Source organism: Phyllopteryx taeniolatus, chromosome 6 (genome assembly GCF_024500385.1).
Source record: "Phyllopteryx taeniolatus isolate TA_2022b chromosome 6, UOR_Ptae_1.2, whole genome shotgun sequence".
Classification (NCBI taxonomy): domain Eukaryota; kingdom Metazoa; phylum Chordata; class Actinopteri; order Syngnathiformes; family Syngnathidae; genus Phyllopteryx; species Phyllopteryx taeniolatus.
The window spans coordinates 7,095,429-7,111,178 of record NC_084507.1 but is presented as its reverse complement, the minus strand read 5'-3'; the positions used below and the strand labels follow the sequence as shown (position 1 = coordinate 7,111,178).

The following is a 15,750-nucleotide window of genomic DNA, read 5'->3' as shown; positions in this document are numbered from 1 at the left end:
TGGCCCCTCTGCCACTATAGATCCAAAGGGAAACTTAAATGTTGATTAATCTCTTACCAAAGACTTCATCGTGTGTTTCAGGCTGTTCTGCCGGTGTGGTTACTGCTGGCGGTCCTCTCTCATCTTTGGTTTCAGATGATAAGGCCTATGGGACACAAAAACAGGTTTAGAAGGAAAGTTACCATGGAAACAGCAGAGCCCGATCAATGGTGAGAAATAAAGTCACACCCATCCATCCATCCATCCATTTTCTGAGCCGCTTATCCTCACAAGGGTCGCGGGAGTGCTGGAGCCTATCCCAGTCATCATCGGGCAGGAGGCGGGGTACACCCTGAACTGCTTGCCAGCCAATCGCAGGGCACACATAAACAAACAACCATTCGCAGTCACAGTCACACCCATGGGCAATTTAGAGTCTTCCGACCATGCATGTTTTTGGGATGTGGGAGGAAACCGGAGTGCCCGGAGAAAACAAAGTCACACCTATTTAATTGAATTGATTTTTTTCTTCTTCATTGAGAAGTTTTGTATGCGATGTCTTGTCATTGCAGTGCCGTGCTACGTTAATCTTCATACACTTACTGTAGAAATGAATGAGTGATAAGATGCTTGACTGAGAATTATTCATATACATATATTAATTTCTACACAGTGCATTCTATCACTGGGAAACTGGAACCTATCCCAGCTGCTCAAGCAAGCATTTTCATTATTTAAAAAAAAATAAAAAAGTTATAAAATTAAATGAAACAGAGCATTCATATAAAAAAGTATGATTTATTTTGTATTTTTAGACTGAATTTATTCTCACTAAATCTTAAATTATATCGTCGTCAATCAGTATCATTTATATTTTTCTATCTTTAACTGTCTGCTCAACATTGATGTGTAGTCCCAAGGTCACCCGACGACATGACCTTGTAGCGTGAAACACGAATACACCCAAGGACACTTTCTCAGAATTGTTGGGGGACTTTCAGTATTAGGGTTGAACCCAAGAACAACTGTGTCTAATATAAGTGCCTTATGTCAAGCTCCAAAGTGCGTGACTCTGCGCTGTTTTCGCTACGATTCCAAAAAATATCAGGAAAACTGAAATGGTGAAAAGCAGTCGCGACAATTAAGCACTGCATAGTTCTCTGTCTTTCTACATTTTCAGCAATTATCTTCAAACAGGTATAGAACCAAATCTCTGAATTCACTTTACAGGGTCTAGAACGCACATCACAGGAGCAATAAAAAACACTTCTTTTTTTCTGGCTCTCACTTTAGGGAAAGAACAGAGCAGTCAGAAGATGTGGCTGGAACTACCTGATATGCCAAGAGGGTGCATTTTTTATTCACTGCTGATATTAATATGCAGCATTCTGATTCATCAGTTTAAATCACAATGTGGAATGCCAAAAAGGTGCATTCTGATCCGTTGTCGCTATCAATATTTAGAGTTCAGATTTGTCAGTGTGAAGCATAGCATGTTCATCACGAAATCACTTTGAAATCAGCTACTGTTTCTTCTCAAAAGCTTTGAAATAACACACCCTCAGTGTAAATTGAGATTTTTTTTCTTCTTTCAGAGATTTATGTTACATTTATATGAGAGTGGATTATTTTAATTCATTAAGTAATTTACCCGGAAAATTAAGTAATTTATCCGTCACTATAGCTGCATTTCATTGACAGCACATTGTCCCTTGTTACTATGTTGCACCTGTTATCAGTGGAAAGCAGCCAAACAATCCATCAAGTACATTAATTAGCTGTCAGGATTCACCCAAAACTGAGTCAGATGTCAGCAAATGAGGAGAGCCATAATTTGTTTTTTTAAATTCAATAGCTTAATTTCATTTCAAATTGGGTTAATTTAGGCTTTGTTGTCTGCTTTCCTACTTGAAGGAGCCAGCATATACCGTAATTTCTTTTGGTTCCATCCATTAAAAAATAAATTCAATAAAATAAAAAAATAAAATAAAAAACAATCACAGATGCCGTGTGAAGTTACTTTTCGTGCCAAAATGCGGAGTTCCAGTGCATACCCTTCAAAATAAAAGGCTTCAAGCTTAAAACAAGAAGTCAAGTTAAAACTTGCACATAAAAAGCATTTGACGTGATGAAACAGAATACAGGGACAGCTACAAAACAAAATAGTTATTTTAACAATGCTATCAATGAAGTCAACTCTCAGTCAACTGGGTGAGTGAAACATCCATCCATTTTCTGAGCCGCTTCTCCTCACTAGGGTCGCGGGCGTGCTGGAGCCTATCCCAGCTGTCATCGGGCAGGAGGCGGGGTACACCCTGAACTGGTTGCCAGCCAATCGCAGGGCACATAGAAACTAACAACCATTCGCACTCACAGTCATGCCTACGGGCAATTTAGAGTCTCCAATTCATGCATGTTTTTGGGATGTGGGAGGAAACCGGAGTGCCCGGAGAAAACCCACGCAGGCACGGGGAGAACATGCAAACTCCGCACAGGCGGGGACGGGGATTGAACCCCGCACCTCAGAACTGTGAGGCTGACGCTCTAACCAGTCGCCCACCGTGCCGCCTGAGTGAAACAATAAAATTAAATAGTTAAAACAGTTAAAATAACTATTTTAACAATGTTATATTTAACTTTTAGCTGAACCATTAATTAATGAATATTAAGTCCACTGGGTTAGTTACAAGCACTGCCTTTTAGTTCATAGGTTTAATATTGATACTGGTTATAAAGAACCTCGAGTCAAATGTTCATTTTAGTCTATGCTGCGGGCTGCTAAGAAAATGGATGTTCATAATTTGGACACCCTTTATTTAAACCATGCAAACCTTTTGACCCAGCCCCCTAAAATAATTGAAATTGAGAATCGTTTGGAACCGGAATCTAACTAAGGAACTGGAATCGGAACCGGAATCGCTCAAATTAAAACGATGCCCAACCCTAATTATAATTAAATTAATTTTAAATAATACAATATAAGTGTGATACATTATTACTAAAATAAAAACAATATTTTAAAAAATTGAATATATTCAACAAGCATGAATGTTTGCAGTGAATGTGACACACTTCAGGTCAGATTAAAATATTAAAAGAGTAGACAGTAAATGTGTACTGTAAATGGAACATGCAGAGTAATTTGAGCTCATTCTTATTCAAGCATTCGTATAGTTAGGGCAGATGAATTAAGGACAAACTGTGAGAACTCTGCTCAAGACAAAGCTGCAGTGTTAAAAGTACAGTTATTTTTAAGACGTCAATGTCACAGCACAACCCACAGACAGACAGACAGACAGACAGAGAGCGAGAGAGAGAGAGAGAGAGAGAGAGAGAGAACTGATGCTTAGGCTCCCTCATCTGGAGAGTTCTTTCTTCATTTTCGCTCAATTTTCACAATTTGTTTCAATATTTGGTTTGGAGCTTTCGACTGAGATTTAATATTTGGATTTCATTTTACATTTTCTGAAGCATTTATTTACGGAAATAAACATACCTGAGTGAATCCATACAAGTAGGGTATTAATTTGCCATTTCCCATTCTTAATTTTCTTTATAGCCATTGAAATGTAGAGAACATTTCTACTTCATGCCGATGTAACTCTTCTGATAAAATGTGGCCTGCAGTATGATACCCTGACTACCTATGGTGTACCGTGAAGGCCTTCAGAGCCTTCTCTGCTAGACTAAACACTATCAAAAGCATTGACCTACAATTACAACTTAATTAAATCATTAATTATTTAAATGTATTATAATTGTCACGTACGTGGTTAGGGCGAAGGTGAGGAACGCAAGGCAAGAACATGGAGGACCCAAGTGCAGGGAAGCAGGGAGGCAACGCAGTCGTGCAGGAGTATATAAAAATTATATTTAATTCCAAAAACAAAGGAAAACAAAGATCATGAAAAATTCTAAATGCTAAATTAACAAAGTCCAAAATCTAAACACAAAGTAACAAAGAAATAGTTGAGTGAACCCAAAACAAGAAACAAGACATGACTGGTGAAATAACTGAGCGACAACTGGCGACTATGACATGGCAAAGACGTGACAATGACATTGAACCGACAAGAACTGAAAGAAACCAGGGAACTAAATACAAACAAATTGACGGGACAACGAGGAACACCTGGACAAGACACGAGTGGCTGGAGAGAGCTGATTGGTCGACACAAAGTAGACGAGAACAGGTGGACACGACAAACATGGAACACAGGAAAACATGGAAATAAACTAAACACAACCCAAACCAAAACACAGACCATGACAGTACCCCCCCTCTAAAGGAACGGATCCCAGACGTTCCCCAAACAACAACCAAAAAGTCACCAACCCAGGGTGGGCGGAAGGGGGCCTGGAGGAGGGTACAGAGTCCACCCCTCAGGTCAGTCTGGTGGCCATCCAGGCCACCCGAGGTGAGGTGCTTGGCTGAGCGGTTCAGGAGGTCGTCCAGGATGCCAAGCACCAGGGTCTTTACAGGGCCATTCAGGTGGACGGCCACGGTGCCGAACCCAATGGTAATGCAGGGGCCAGGCAATAGGGTTGGGTGGCGGCCGCTGGACGAGCGCCGCCGGAACGGGGTCGGGTGGCGGCCGCTGGACGAGCGCCGCCGGAGCGGGGACGGGTGGCGGCCGCTGGACGAGCGCCGCCGGAGCGCGGACGGGTGGCGGCCGCTGGACGAGCGGCGCCGGAGCGGGAGCCTGGCGCTTCTGCCGAGGAGCCGGAACGGGAGCCTGGCGCAGCTGCCGAGGAGCCGGAACGGGAGCCTGGCGCGGCTGCCGAGGAGCCGGAACGGGAGCCTGCCGCGGCTGCCGAGGAGCAGGAACGGGAGCCTGCAGCAGCTGCCGAGGAGCAGGAACGGGAGCCTGCCGCGGCTGCCGAGGAGCAGGAACGGGAGCCTGCCGCAGCTGCCGAGGAGCAGGAACGGGAGCCTGCCGCAGCTCCCGAGGAGCAGGAACGGGAGCCTGCCGCAGCTGCCGAGGAGCAGGAACGGGGCCTGCAGTCGCTTCCTCAGCCGGGCGCCATTGAGGTTTGGGAGTAGAGGGTACGGGAGTGGCAGAGTGCACAATGGCTCGGGAAGGTGAACTATGAAAAATGGCTGGTACTGAACATGGTGGCTTGGGGGCAGGTTTGACTAGACGTGACTTAATTGGAGCCGTGGAACAACGTGTGGGAACAGGTGAGAAATTAAGTGACTTGTGAACAGGGGGAAATAAAACGAGGGGGCAAAATTTGACCTTTACTTGGGCGCCTCGGTTGGCCACCACGCGGCGGTCCCGGGTAGATGGCCAAACGGGTGCCCAAGAAAAGGTCAGCGGGAAAGGATTTGGACTCACTGGGGTTGGAAACGGGGAGACGTGACAAAAACGGACGAGGACAGGATAAACTAGGGAAGGAACCAGAAAAATCTAAATCTGTGTCAGAGTCAGAATCAGACAGGAGGTTAACTAAATCGGGGCCATCTTCACAATCAGAAAAATCAGAATCTAAAGAAACGTGGATGTAAAATAGTAGGGCATGGTGAATAACTTGGACAAGTGGGGGGACCCGAGGAAAAGGACAGAAAAGACTTAACGATAGGGCTTACTGGAGGACGGTAGGTTTGGATGGCAGGCTGAGGACAGTGGGAGGCAGTTTGGTGGTGTCCAAGTTGACGCCATGTTCTTCCCGCTGGGTCCTGTTCTGGTCGGTTCATTCTGTGGTTAGGGCGAAGGTGAGGAACGCAAGACAAGAACATGGAGGACCCAAGTGCAGGGAAGCAGGGAGGCAACGCAGCCGTGCAAGAGTATATAAAAAATTATATTTAATTCCAAAAACAAAGGAAAACAAAGATCATGAAAAAGTCTAAATGCTAAATTAACAAAGTCCAAAATCTAAACACAAAGTAACAAAGAAACACTTGAGTGAACCCAAAACAAGAAACAAGACATGACTGGTGAAATACCTGAGCGACAACTGGCGACTATGACATGGCAAAGACGTGACAATGACATTGAACCGACAAGAGCTGAAAGAAACCAGGGAACTAAATACAAACAAATTGACGAGACAACGAGGAACACCTGGACAAGACACGAGTGGCTGGAGAGAGCTGATTGGTCGACACAAAGTAGACGAGAACAGGTGGACACAACAACCTAATGAGCACACGACAAACATGGAACACAGGAAAACATGGAACAAAACTAAACACAACCCAAACAAAAACACAGACCACGACAATAATATAATAAAACATATGTGTATACGTAATATATATATTAATTTATTTCCAAGTCTACATATGCTTTTCTCAGCTTCCAGTCATGTACAGTGTTGTATATGTACAATTTCTTTTGTCCAATCACATTTCAGCTTCTATGTGTTGCCATCTACAACCCCAATTCCAATGAAGTTGGGACGTTGTGTTAAACATAAATAAAAACAGAATACAATGATTTGTAAATCATGTTCAACCTATATTTTTTTGAATACACTACAAAGACAAGATATTCAATGTTCAAACTGATAAACTATTGTTTTTAGCAAATAATCATTAACTTAGAATTTTATGGCTGCAACACGTTCCCGAAAGGTTGGGACAGGGTCATGTTTATCACTGTGTTAGATCAATTTTCTTTTAACAACATTCAACAAACGTTTGGGAACTGAGGACACGAATTGTTGAAGCTTTGTTGGTGGAATTCTTTCCCATTCTTGCTTGATGTACAGCTTTAGCTGTTCAACAGTCCGGGGTCTCCGTTGTTGTATTTTACGCTTCATAATGCGCCACACATTTTCAATGGGAGACAGGTCTGGACTGAAGGCAGGCCAGTCTAGTACCCGCACTCTTTTACTACAAAGCCACGCTGTTGTAACGTGCAGAATGTGGTTTGGCATTGTCTTGCTGAAATAAGCAGGGGCTTCCATGAAAAAGACGTTGCTTGGATGGCAGCATATGTTTCTCCAAAACCTGTATGTACCTTTCAGTATTAATGGTGCCTTCACAGATGTGTAAGTTATCCATGCCATTGGCACCAATACAGCCCCATACCATCGCAGATGCTGGCTTTTGAACTTTGCGTCCATAGCAGTCCGGATGGTTCTTTTCCTCATTGGCCTCACGACGTCCACAATTTACAAAAAAAATTTGAAATGTGGACTCGTCGGACCACAGAACACTTTTCCACTTTGCATCAGTCCATCTTAGATGAGCTCGGGCCCAGAGAAGCCGGTGGCGTTTCTGGGTGTTGTTGATAAGTGGCTTTTGCTTTGCACACTAGAGTTTCAGGTTGCAGTAACGGATGTAGCGCCGAACTGTACATAAGTTTTCGACATTGGTTTTCGGAAGGTTCCCGAGCCCATGTGGTGATATCCTTTACGCATTGATGTTGGTTTTTGATGCAGTGCCTCCTGAGGGATCAAAGGTCACGGGCATTAAATGTTGGTTTCTGGCCTTGCCGCTTACATGCAGTGATTTCTCCAGATTCTCTGAACCTTTTGATGATATTATGGACCGTAGATGATGAAATCCCTAAATTCCTCGCAATTGTATGTTGAGGAACATTGTCCTTAAACTGTTTGACTATTTTCTCATGGACTTGTTCACAAAGAGGTGAACCTCACCCCATCTTTGCTTGTGCATGACTGAGCAATTCATGGAAGCTCCTTTTATACCCAATCATGGCACCCACCTGTTCCCAATTAGCCTGTTCACCTGCGGGATGTTCCAAACAGCTGTTTGATGAGCATTCCTCAACTTTCTCAGTCTCTTTTGCCACCTGTCCCAGCTCTTTTGGAATGTGTTGCAGCCATACAATTCTCAGTTAATGAGTATTTGCTAAAAACAATAAAGTTTATCAGTTTGAACATTAAATATATTGTCTTTGTAGTGTATTCAGCTAAATATAGATTGAACATGATTTGCAAATCATTGTATTCTGTTTTGGCGGCATGGTGGGCGACTGGTTAGAGCGTCTGCCTCACAGTTCTGAGGACCCGGGTTCAATCCCCGGCCCCGCCTGTGTGGAGTTTGCATGTTCTCCCCGTGCCTGCGTGGGTTTTCGCCGGACACTCCGGTTTCCTCCCACATCCCAAAAACATGCGTGGTAGGTTAATTGACGACTCTAAATTGCCCATAGGTGTGAATGTGAGTGCGAATGGTTGTTTGTTTGTATGTGCCCTGCGATTGGCTGGCAAGTTCAGGGTGTACCCCGCCTCCTGCCCGATGATAGCTGGGATAGGCTCCAGCACGCCCATGGCCCTAGTGAGGAGAAGCGGATCAGAAAATGGATGGATGGATGTATTCTGTTTTCATTTATGTTTAACACAACGTCCCAACTTCATTGAAATTGGGGTTGTAAATGTTATCTACCAAAGGCCTTCAGAATCCCAAGTACTGACGTAAACAAAGTGAAACACAAACACACTCTGGTGAAATGGTCTAACCAATCAGATTTTAGATTCAACACTCTGCACCTTGACACAGGCTGAGTCACGTTGGTATTTCTCCCATTCCCTGATTGGTTCAGCTAAATAGTGCTCTAATTGTTTGAGCTGAATATGGGTTGTCTCTTCTTTAATGCCACACATAGTTATACATTTGTAGCATTTTTGTACATTATTTTTTTCGATGTGATCGTGTTTTTAAGAGGTGGATTAAGTCACTGAAGCCCAAGGTCTCAAACTCACCGCCCGCTACTGTTGACTACACTGTATTCATACCGATTGACCTTAGTCACGTGAGAAATTGGTGACTAGGGACTGATTTTGCTGCAGTATATTTATCTGCTTAGTATTTACAAGGAGCACTGTGAATCTGAATGCACAGTGGCCGCATGGCCTGCCTCGCACCACATCCTGAAGTACATGCTGATGCTGAGACCGCAGAAAACCAAATCAGTTTTACAGCAACTCAGCAGGAACTATGTGATGTGTCACAATAACGCAAGTGTGCAATGCAATTTGTCTATGCCTCCTCTTGAGAAATACTGTACAGTAACAGTTGTTATTTAATACATTCCGGAAGCACCAAATCATTAATAGAGTTGCAAAACTAACAATTGAAGAAAGCATGTCTTGAGCTGTTATAATATTAGACCCTTCCTGTCCTGTAAATGGGAGGGGGATCAGACCTAACTTGCACCCAAAAACAACCTGTGTGACTCTGTCATGTTCTTGTCTAATTATTGCTATGACTACCAGTTGTTTTGCAAGATGGGCAATTGACTGATGTTAGTTTCGTGAACCCCCCCCCCAAAAAAAAAAAAAAGGGAAACTGAGATCTACAGCGACCAGCTGCAAACTATATGGCGACTTGCACCAAATACAAGATCTACATCAAGGATTAAACATTCACAAAGATAATAATGTTCAGATCTGATTGACGCTGAAATAAAGATGTTAATGTAACAATATTACATCTACATTACTTAATTAATTGTGGCTGTAATTTGCTCCAGTTGCAATAATCCCTCTCCTTGGACATTTGCATTTGACACAATCTGCTTTGAACTAAGGAATTTTCTGGCAAATGAAAAGATTGGGGGTCAGCTGAGACAAGTCTTCCAGCTTGTTTGGGCTTCCCTTTTCCCAATGCAATCCCTTTGCCCATTAGGCTTCAGCCAGGCAGGCAAATATAAGCAGAAGTACACGGTCCACGACATAGGAAAAAGCTTTTAGCTGACATCTATTTCTTTTTTCCCCCTCACCCGCAATAGCCTACACACAACAACCCTGTAACCTTTGCATAGCTGATAGCCATCTCGCCTCTAATGGCCCACACTCTTGACAGCTTCTACAATTTTGAGCGTCTGTGACAATAATGACTTAAGAAAGGCTCATCTTAATTATATAATATCATTCAATTGCATGTGTTCCAGTTTCAACCTGACCCCCACACTCACACCAACAGTAACAGCCTCTCACCCGTCATGTCTGCAGCTAACAAAACAGAATGAATGTTGCAAAGGCGTGGCTCAAATATATTTGTGCAATTTAGTTTTGTGCAATTTGTTCTCCTGTGGTACAACGGCTCTCAAGCATTCACGTAAGCTACGCCATTCCTGGCTATCTTTCTGACCTCCATGTTTCTCCTTATAACTCAGTGCTCCCTCCGTGTCCCCTGCCGAGTTGACTTCTTCTACCACGCCGCCAAGCCATCCGCCTGTTCTCGCCACTGCCTGCCACACGTTCCCTGCCTCTACAACCCGCCAGCACGTCTCAAGGATCATCTCCATTTCCTCTTTCAATAAACCTTTCATCACAACCTCTCAGCCTCCACCTGCTTCTGGGTTCAGTCAAAAACGAATTGTGACAATGTGGACTGAATGAGTGGCAACAATGGGAAAATGAAATGCCAGTATTTTAAATGAAACAGCCTGTCAGGAACATATTGACAATTAAAAAAAAAAAAAAAAAGAACTATGAACTACTTCATTTTTGGAACGGTGAACTGAACTTTGAACTAGTTCGTGTAGAAAATTAAAATTTCCCAACAATGCAAACCTTCTTTTTATAACCCAGTTCAAAGCAGTCACTGATCCATGCTGATGCCTTTAAGTATAAATAGTGTAAGCGGAAGAGAAAATGGATGGACAGTTCTTGCTGCACACTCAATGAACAAGTATTTCGACAGGAAGAAAATAACCCATCACAAAATATAACTGCTTACCAACACACAATCTAACCCACGCTTCTGACATGGCAAAATGCTGAGTCAAATCTGAAGAACAATGTCAACAACTTACAAATGTTACTTTTATGATAAATAGACACAGGACAGACAAAATGTTTGAGACAAACCTTGAAATAATCACTCAGGCTAGAAATGGGTGAACATGTTTGGCTTACTGGGGCAACTTTAGACAACTTTATGCTCCCAACAGTTTGTGGAGGTCCTTTTTGGTTCCGGTAGGACATGTATGATGGGTTTGCTTTGGATGGATTTGAATGCCCAAGCCCTGAATCCACCCATCTCCTTTGGGATGAACTGGAATAGAGTTTTCAAGCCCGGGCCTCTCAACCAGCATCAGTGATCTGACCTCACAAATGTTCTTCTGGAAGAATAGATAACTCCCATACACTCCAAAATCTACCTTAACATTTTCTTTGATTCTCAATTCCTGGGAAGTATTGGCCACATGTCACACTATCTTCAGTAATAGTATAGTATCAGTGTGTAACCTACTGCAGTTGAACAAAAGTCCTCGTAACATTTAACCATTACAAATGAAAGAAAAGTTCTAGTGACAGCCTTACAGGCAGTCTGGACTATTCATCAGAGGATGATCCACAGACAAACATAGTGTATAGTGGGTGTTAACATGCTGACAACACAGTAAGTAGCCATATGCAGGTGTTCTCAATCTTCAATCATGACTACATTTATAGAATTTGGATTATCAAGTGTTGTGCAGTCAGATGTGAGTAAAATACATTGTATTTTGGATGACAGCTTGACAAATTAGTTCTTTCACTTTGTGACACAGTGCATTGTTTTTTTTTTTTTTACCATAATAATAAAAAAACGTTTTGTTCAGCTCAAAGTATGAAAACTCGAATTAATCTTGTAAATTTCTAAAGGTTCCTATACATCTATACATTGCTTAAATGTATTAACTCTTTACCCAGTGTTTATACTACAGCTAAATTATCAGCTTTGGTAATTAGTTTTAGTGGGTGAATGCAATGCTTGATAATTGTTTTTATAAATTTTAAAGCATAGTGAGCATCCTTAAATTTGTGTATAAAAAGAGGAATTCAGTTTGTAAATTCCTTATTCGTGTTCTAAATTGTAAAACGAAGGCATTGAAAGCATTCAGTGAAGCTGGGTGGTCCCTTTATAACAGGTGGTCTAATGGGTAAAGCACTTTTGTTACAGATTAGTCAAGTGCAAATATAGAGATTAATCCTGAAAAAAAATGTTTTTTTTTTTCTTTTTACACACTGCTCTGTTATTTGAGGGAATTTGAAAAGTTGACTCCAGTTAGTGGGAATAAAGGAACATGAATGCTTGTCCACAATCAGTCCAAATTCCAACTAATAAAAGCTAATGTTCACACTGACATACAGACATTAAAGCACTTTAAGGGACTTGTACCTTGTCTGTTGGTGAGTCTCTCCTTCCTAGACGCTGCCCCATGCTGCTGACAGAGGCTGAAAAGGAAAGACCAGTAAAAACCAGGACTCAATAAAAAGGGTGAGAGCGAGGTCATACTGCTTATACTGTATAAGCAAGAAGAGTGATTACTAAAGTATGAATAAAATCTACCTAGACACGTGAATATACCCAGAATGTTGCACACCACTAATAATAATTTTGTAATGCAAAACAATTTCCGTTGTGATTTCATCTAGTATTCCTAATATCATGCTGTATATATCATAAGCCTAATAGCATAATTGCCTCAGTCATTTTTGAACGTTTTCAGTCATCAAGGAGAAAATTCAACAAAGAAGAGTACAGTTGCCTCAATTCAATCTTTGCAGATTACCATGACCTGGATAACTGAAAATCTACACAGACAAAGAAAATACATGATTTTTGGCAAGCGCATTGGTATTTTTGATTGCTATATTGAAAGTTAGTTAAAAATGACTTAGGCAATTATGCTATTATGCTAATGATATGCAGTGTGCTATAAAACACCGAACGCAAATGAGTGGCACTTTCACCAGTATCATCAGGATTCGTGTCAATTTTTGGCAAGATCTTGGAGGCAGATATGCTTGACCACAAATGTCTCACGTGGGCTCACTGCAGAGCGGATGTGGATTACTTTCATAAACATATCAATACACTTCATATTTCAGATACCATGTGTGCCTGAGATCATGAGCCATAAACCTTATAAGCTACTGTACCAGATCATTACAAAAATGCGCCACACAAAAAAAAGTCATACTTAAACTTTGCAGAAAAACTGTGACGTCTTTGGTCATCTATGCAGACGATCTTGTGCTGAAGCTACATAGGTTTACCCAATCTATGCCTCATTTTCTTGATTCCTAATGTAAAATATAATTCATAATATAATTATTTGCACAACCAACATTGTCCCAGATTATCGCACTACTCGTCACTTTAAACCGCATACACTCCTTGAAGTCTCAGCGCCCTTTGTACAATGGTCATTGCACCGGACTATTGCAATATTAGCCATTTGAACTGCTCTAAGTGCTAGAGGACACTGCATCTTTTTGCACAATTGTCAAAAAAAAAAATAATAAAAATGTACCGGCATTACCAGATAACTAGCAACCCTTTACTGCTCAGTGACTGTTTCTTTTTTGTCAATGTCTTTATGTGTTCTGTAAATTGACTGTCTGTTGTCGTACTAGACAACTACCGGAGACAAATTCCTTGTGTGTTTTGGACATACTTGGCAAATAAAGATGATTCTGATTCTGATGTCCACGTTATGTGTGTGAAAGCTGTAATTTATTCCCACTTTCAGTAAAAAAATGAACATTAAAAAAAGGAGTTCTGAACTGGTTGCCAGCCAATCGCAGGGCACATATAAACAAATAACCATTCACGCACACATTCATACCTAAGGACAATTTAGAGTCTCCAATCAACCTACCATGCATGTTTTTGGGATGTGGGAGGAAACCAGAGTGCTTGGAGAAAAACCACGCAGGCACGGGGAGAACAGCCAAACTCCACACAGGCGGGGCCAGGATTTGAAACCCGGTCCTAAGAACTGTGAGGCAGATGTGCTAACCAGTCGCTCACCGTGCCGCCCCTTTTTGGCATCATCACCACCAACAAATTTGACGACGCCTCTGACTTACGCACACGGGACAATATGGCCCGAAGTGATTACGGCTTGGGGTGGAAAATTACATTTTTGTTTGTTTGTAACGGACAAATCACTGTTTAGTGGACAATTTGGGGAATAATCGTAACATGACTTTAGCATTAATCGTCTAGTACAAAATTTCTATAATTGGAAAAAAAAATAATAATTCTGAACTAAAAATTGTACTTGGTGTGCTGAATGTGCCGGTTTTAGAAAAGAAAAACTCGGGAAGCAAAAGCTAGCAACCCAAAAATATGGCAAAACGTACTGCTAAATATACGAGGAGAAAACAATTGCAATTGCCAGAAGCTGGGTGTTCAGTTTAGTGCCGTATTCAAATTTACTGCAGACCAAAATGTTTTTGTCAGGCATAGAAAGATGTCACTAAAACTAAATATGAGGCCTCACAGCCAGTTTCACTATAGAACCTTACACAATCAGAGCTGTGATCCTGGAAGGACTTGCGAGAAAAGACTGTTGCATAATCTAGTGGAAAAAGGCAGAAAGGGCTGTTGAGCGGTGGGTGTGTGATAAAAGCCTACAATTATAATTCAGCAACATTACTTCTCAAATGAGCCCACACGCAAACACAATATGCCAGCCTTTCCTCTCGCCCCCAGTGTCCTGTGATTTAGAAAGCCATAGGGGTGGTGTTAAAAAACTCTTTTCCCAGTTTAACCCTATACAGTGAGCTCCCACTATATTGCGGTTCAACTTTCAAGACCCTGCTATATCGCTTACTTTTCAGCATTTGGTGTTTTTTTTGTGTGTGTTTGTGTGGTTGGGGGGGTCACAGTATACAGGCAAGTCCAAATTTCATTCAAATAATTAAAATTTTATATGTATAGCACCAAATCACAACAGAGGTTGTCTCCCATTTCTTGACACCAAGAGAGTGACAACAGGTGCCAAGGAATACTTGAAAAAGTGTGCATCAACAAGTTTAGGTGTGTTTGAATAATATTTAGACTTTACGCCGATCTGGTCGCCGTTGTCGGTATCAGCCGATAATTAGCATTTTATGATGATCGGCTGATAAGCTTTCAGGTCATAATTCGCCGATCCGATCAATGACATAATCGATCGGCTCCGCACAAGACATTAAACTCCGCGTCTTCGTCACGTATGAATCCAAAAGCTAGAGTCTCGCACAGTACTGTAACTATCTGACGGCCAATAAAGTTTTCAATCTTGTCGGTGAAAAAACACGTCGTCGGTGTGGGACTATTTTTCGATGTCTCAGACAAACAACACGTAAGTTATTTGCAGTCTGTGGACAACTGAAGTACATCGTGGGGAACGTCAACCAAATGCTAAATCTAAAGGCTCCAGCACGCCCACAACCCTTGTGAGGATAAGCTGTACAGAAAATGGATGGATTGATGGATGCAGTATACAGTACACAAGTATATACAATAAATGCACAAGTCGTGTAAATAGACACATTGCTCCATCTGGTAATCGGTGATCGTTTTTTTTTTAAACTTGCGGATCGGTGATTGGCCCTAAAAATCCTCATCGTGTAAAGCCTAATAATATTACATTTATTTTATGTGTGTGCCATGGGGAAGATTCAAAATATTGCATATTTTCACCTACTGCTGATGGATCTGGAACATATCACCTTAATAAATGGGCGTTCACTGTACATTGAAACCGGGAACATGTACAATCTGATGCATCTCAAAGGGTTTCTCCTAATAAAGTGTTCAACAACCTCACAGCTCTTATACATTGACACCTTCACCACGCGTTAACTCAGACAGTGGATCGAACTCTCAAACTTTAGGTTGACCATGACAACAACTCTACACCTGAGCCAAGCTGGCCCAGGGTCCTGATTGGTCCACTTAATTTTGACGGACCACTTGCATGTCAGTTTAAAGTGTGGCTGGATTTACACAAAATGACAGACATCTCACAAATCCATCGCCACACATGGTACAGTAGCCTACAATTACATTATTTACTTCAGTGATTTAGT

General features: G+C 41.8%; 1 protein-coding gene across 2 annotated transcripts in view; it reads right to left on the bottom strand.

Annotated features, from left to right (window-relative positions):
* The window catches only part of LOC133479252 (myelin basic protein-like), a 62,722-nt gene that overhangs the window by 33,117 nt on the left and 13,855 nt on the right, over positions 1-15,750 (bottom strand). For both annotated transcript variants that reach the window (XM_061775942.1, XM_061775943.1), the window contains exons 2-3: positions 12,062-12,117; positions 58-145 (exon numbers count right to left, since the gene is read on the bottom strand). In XM_061775942.1, coding sequence (XP_061631926.1) covers positions 58-145; positions 12,062-12,103 — 130 coding nt within the window. In that variant the 5' untranslated portion in view covers positions 12,104-12,117. The remainder of the gene's footprint in view (positions 1-57; positions 146-12,061; positions 12,118-15,750) is intronic.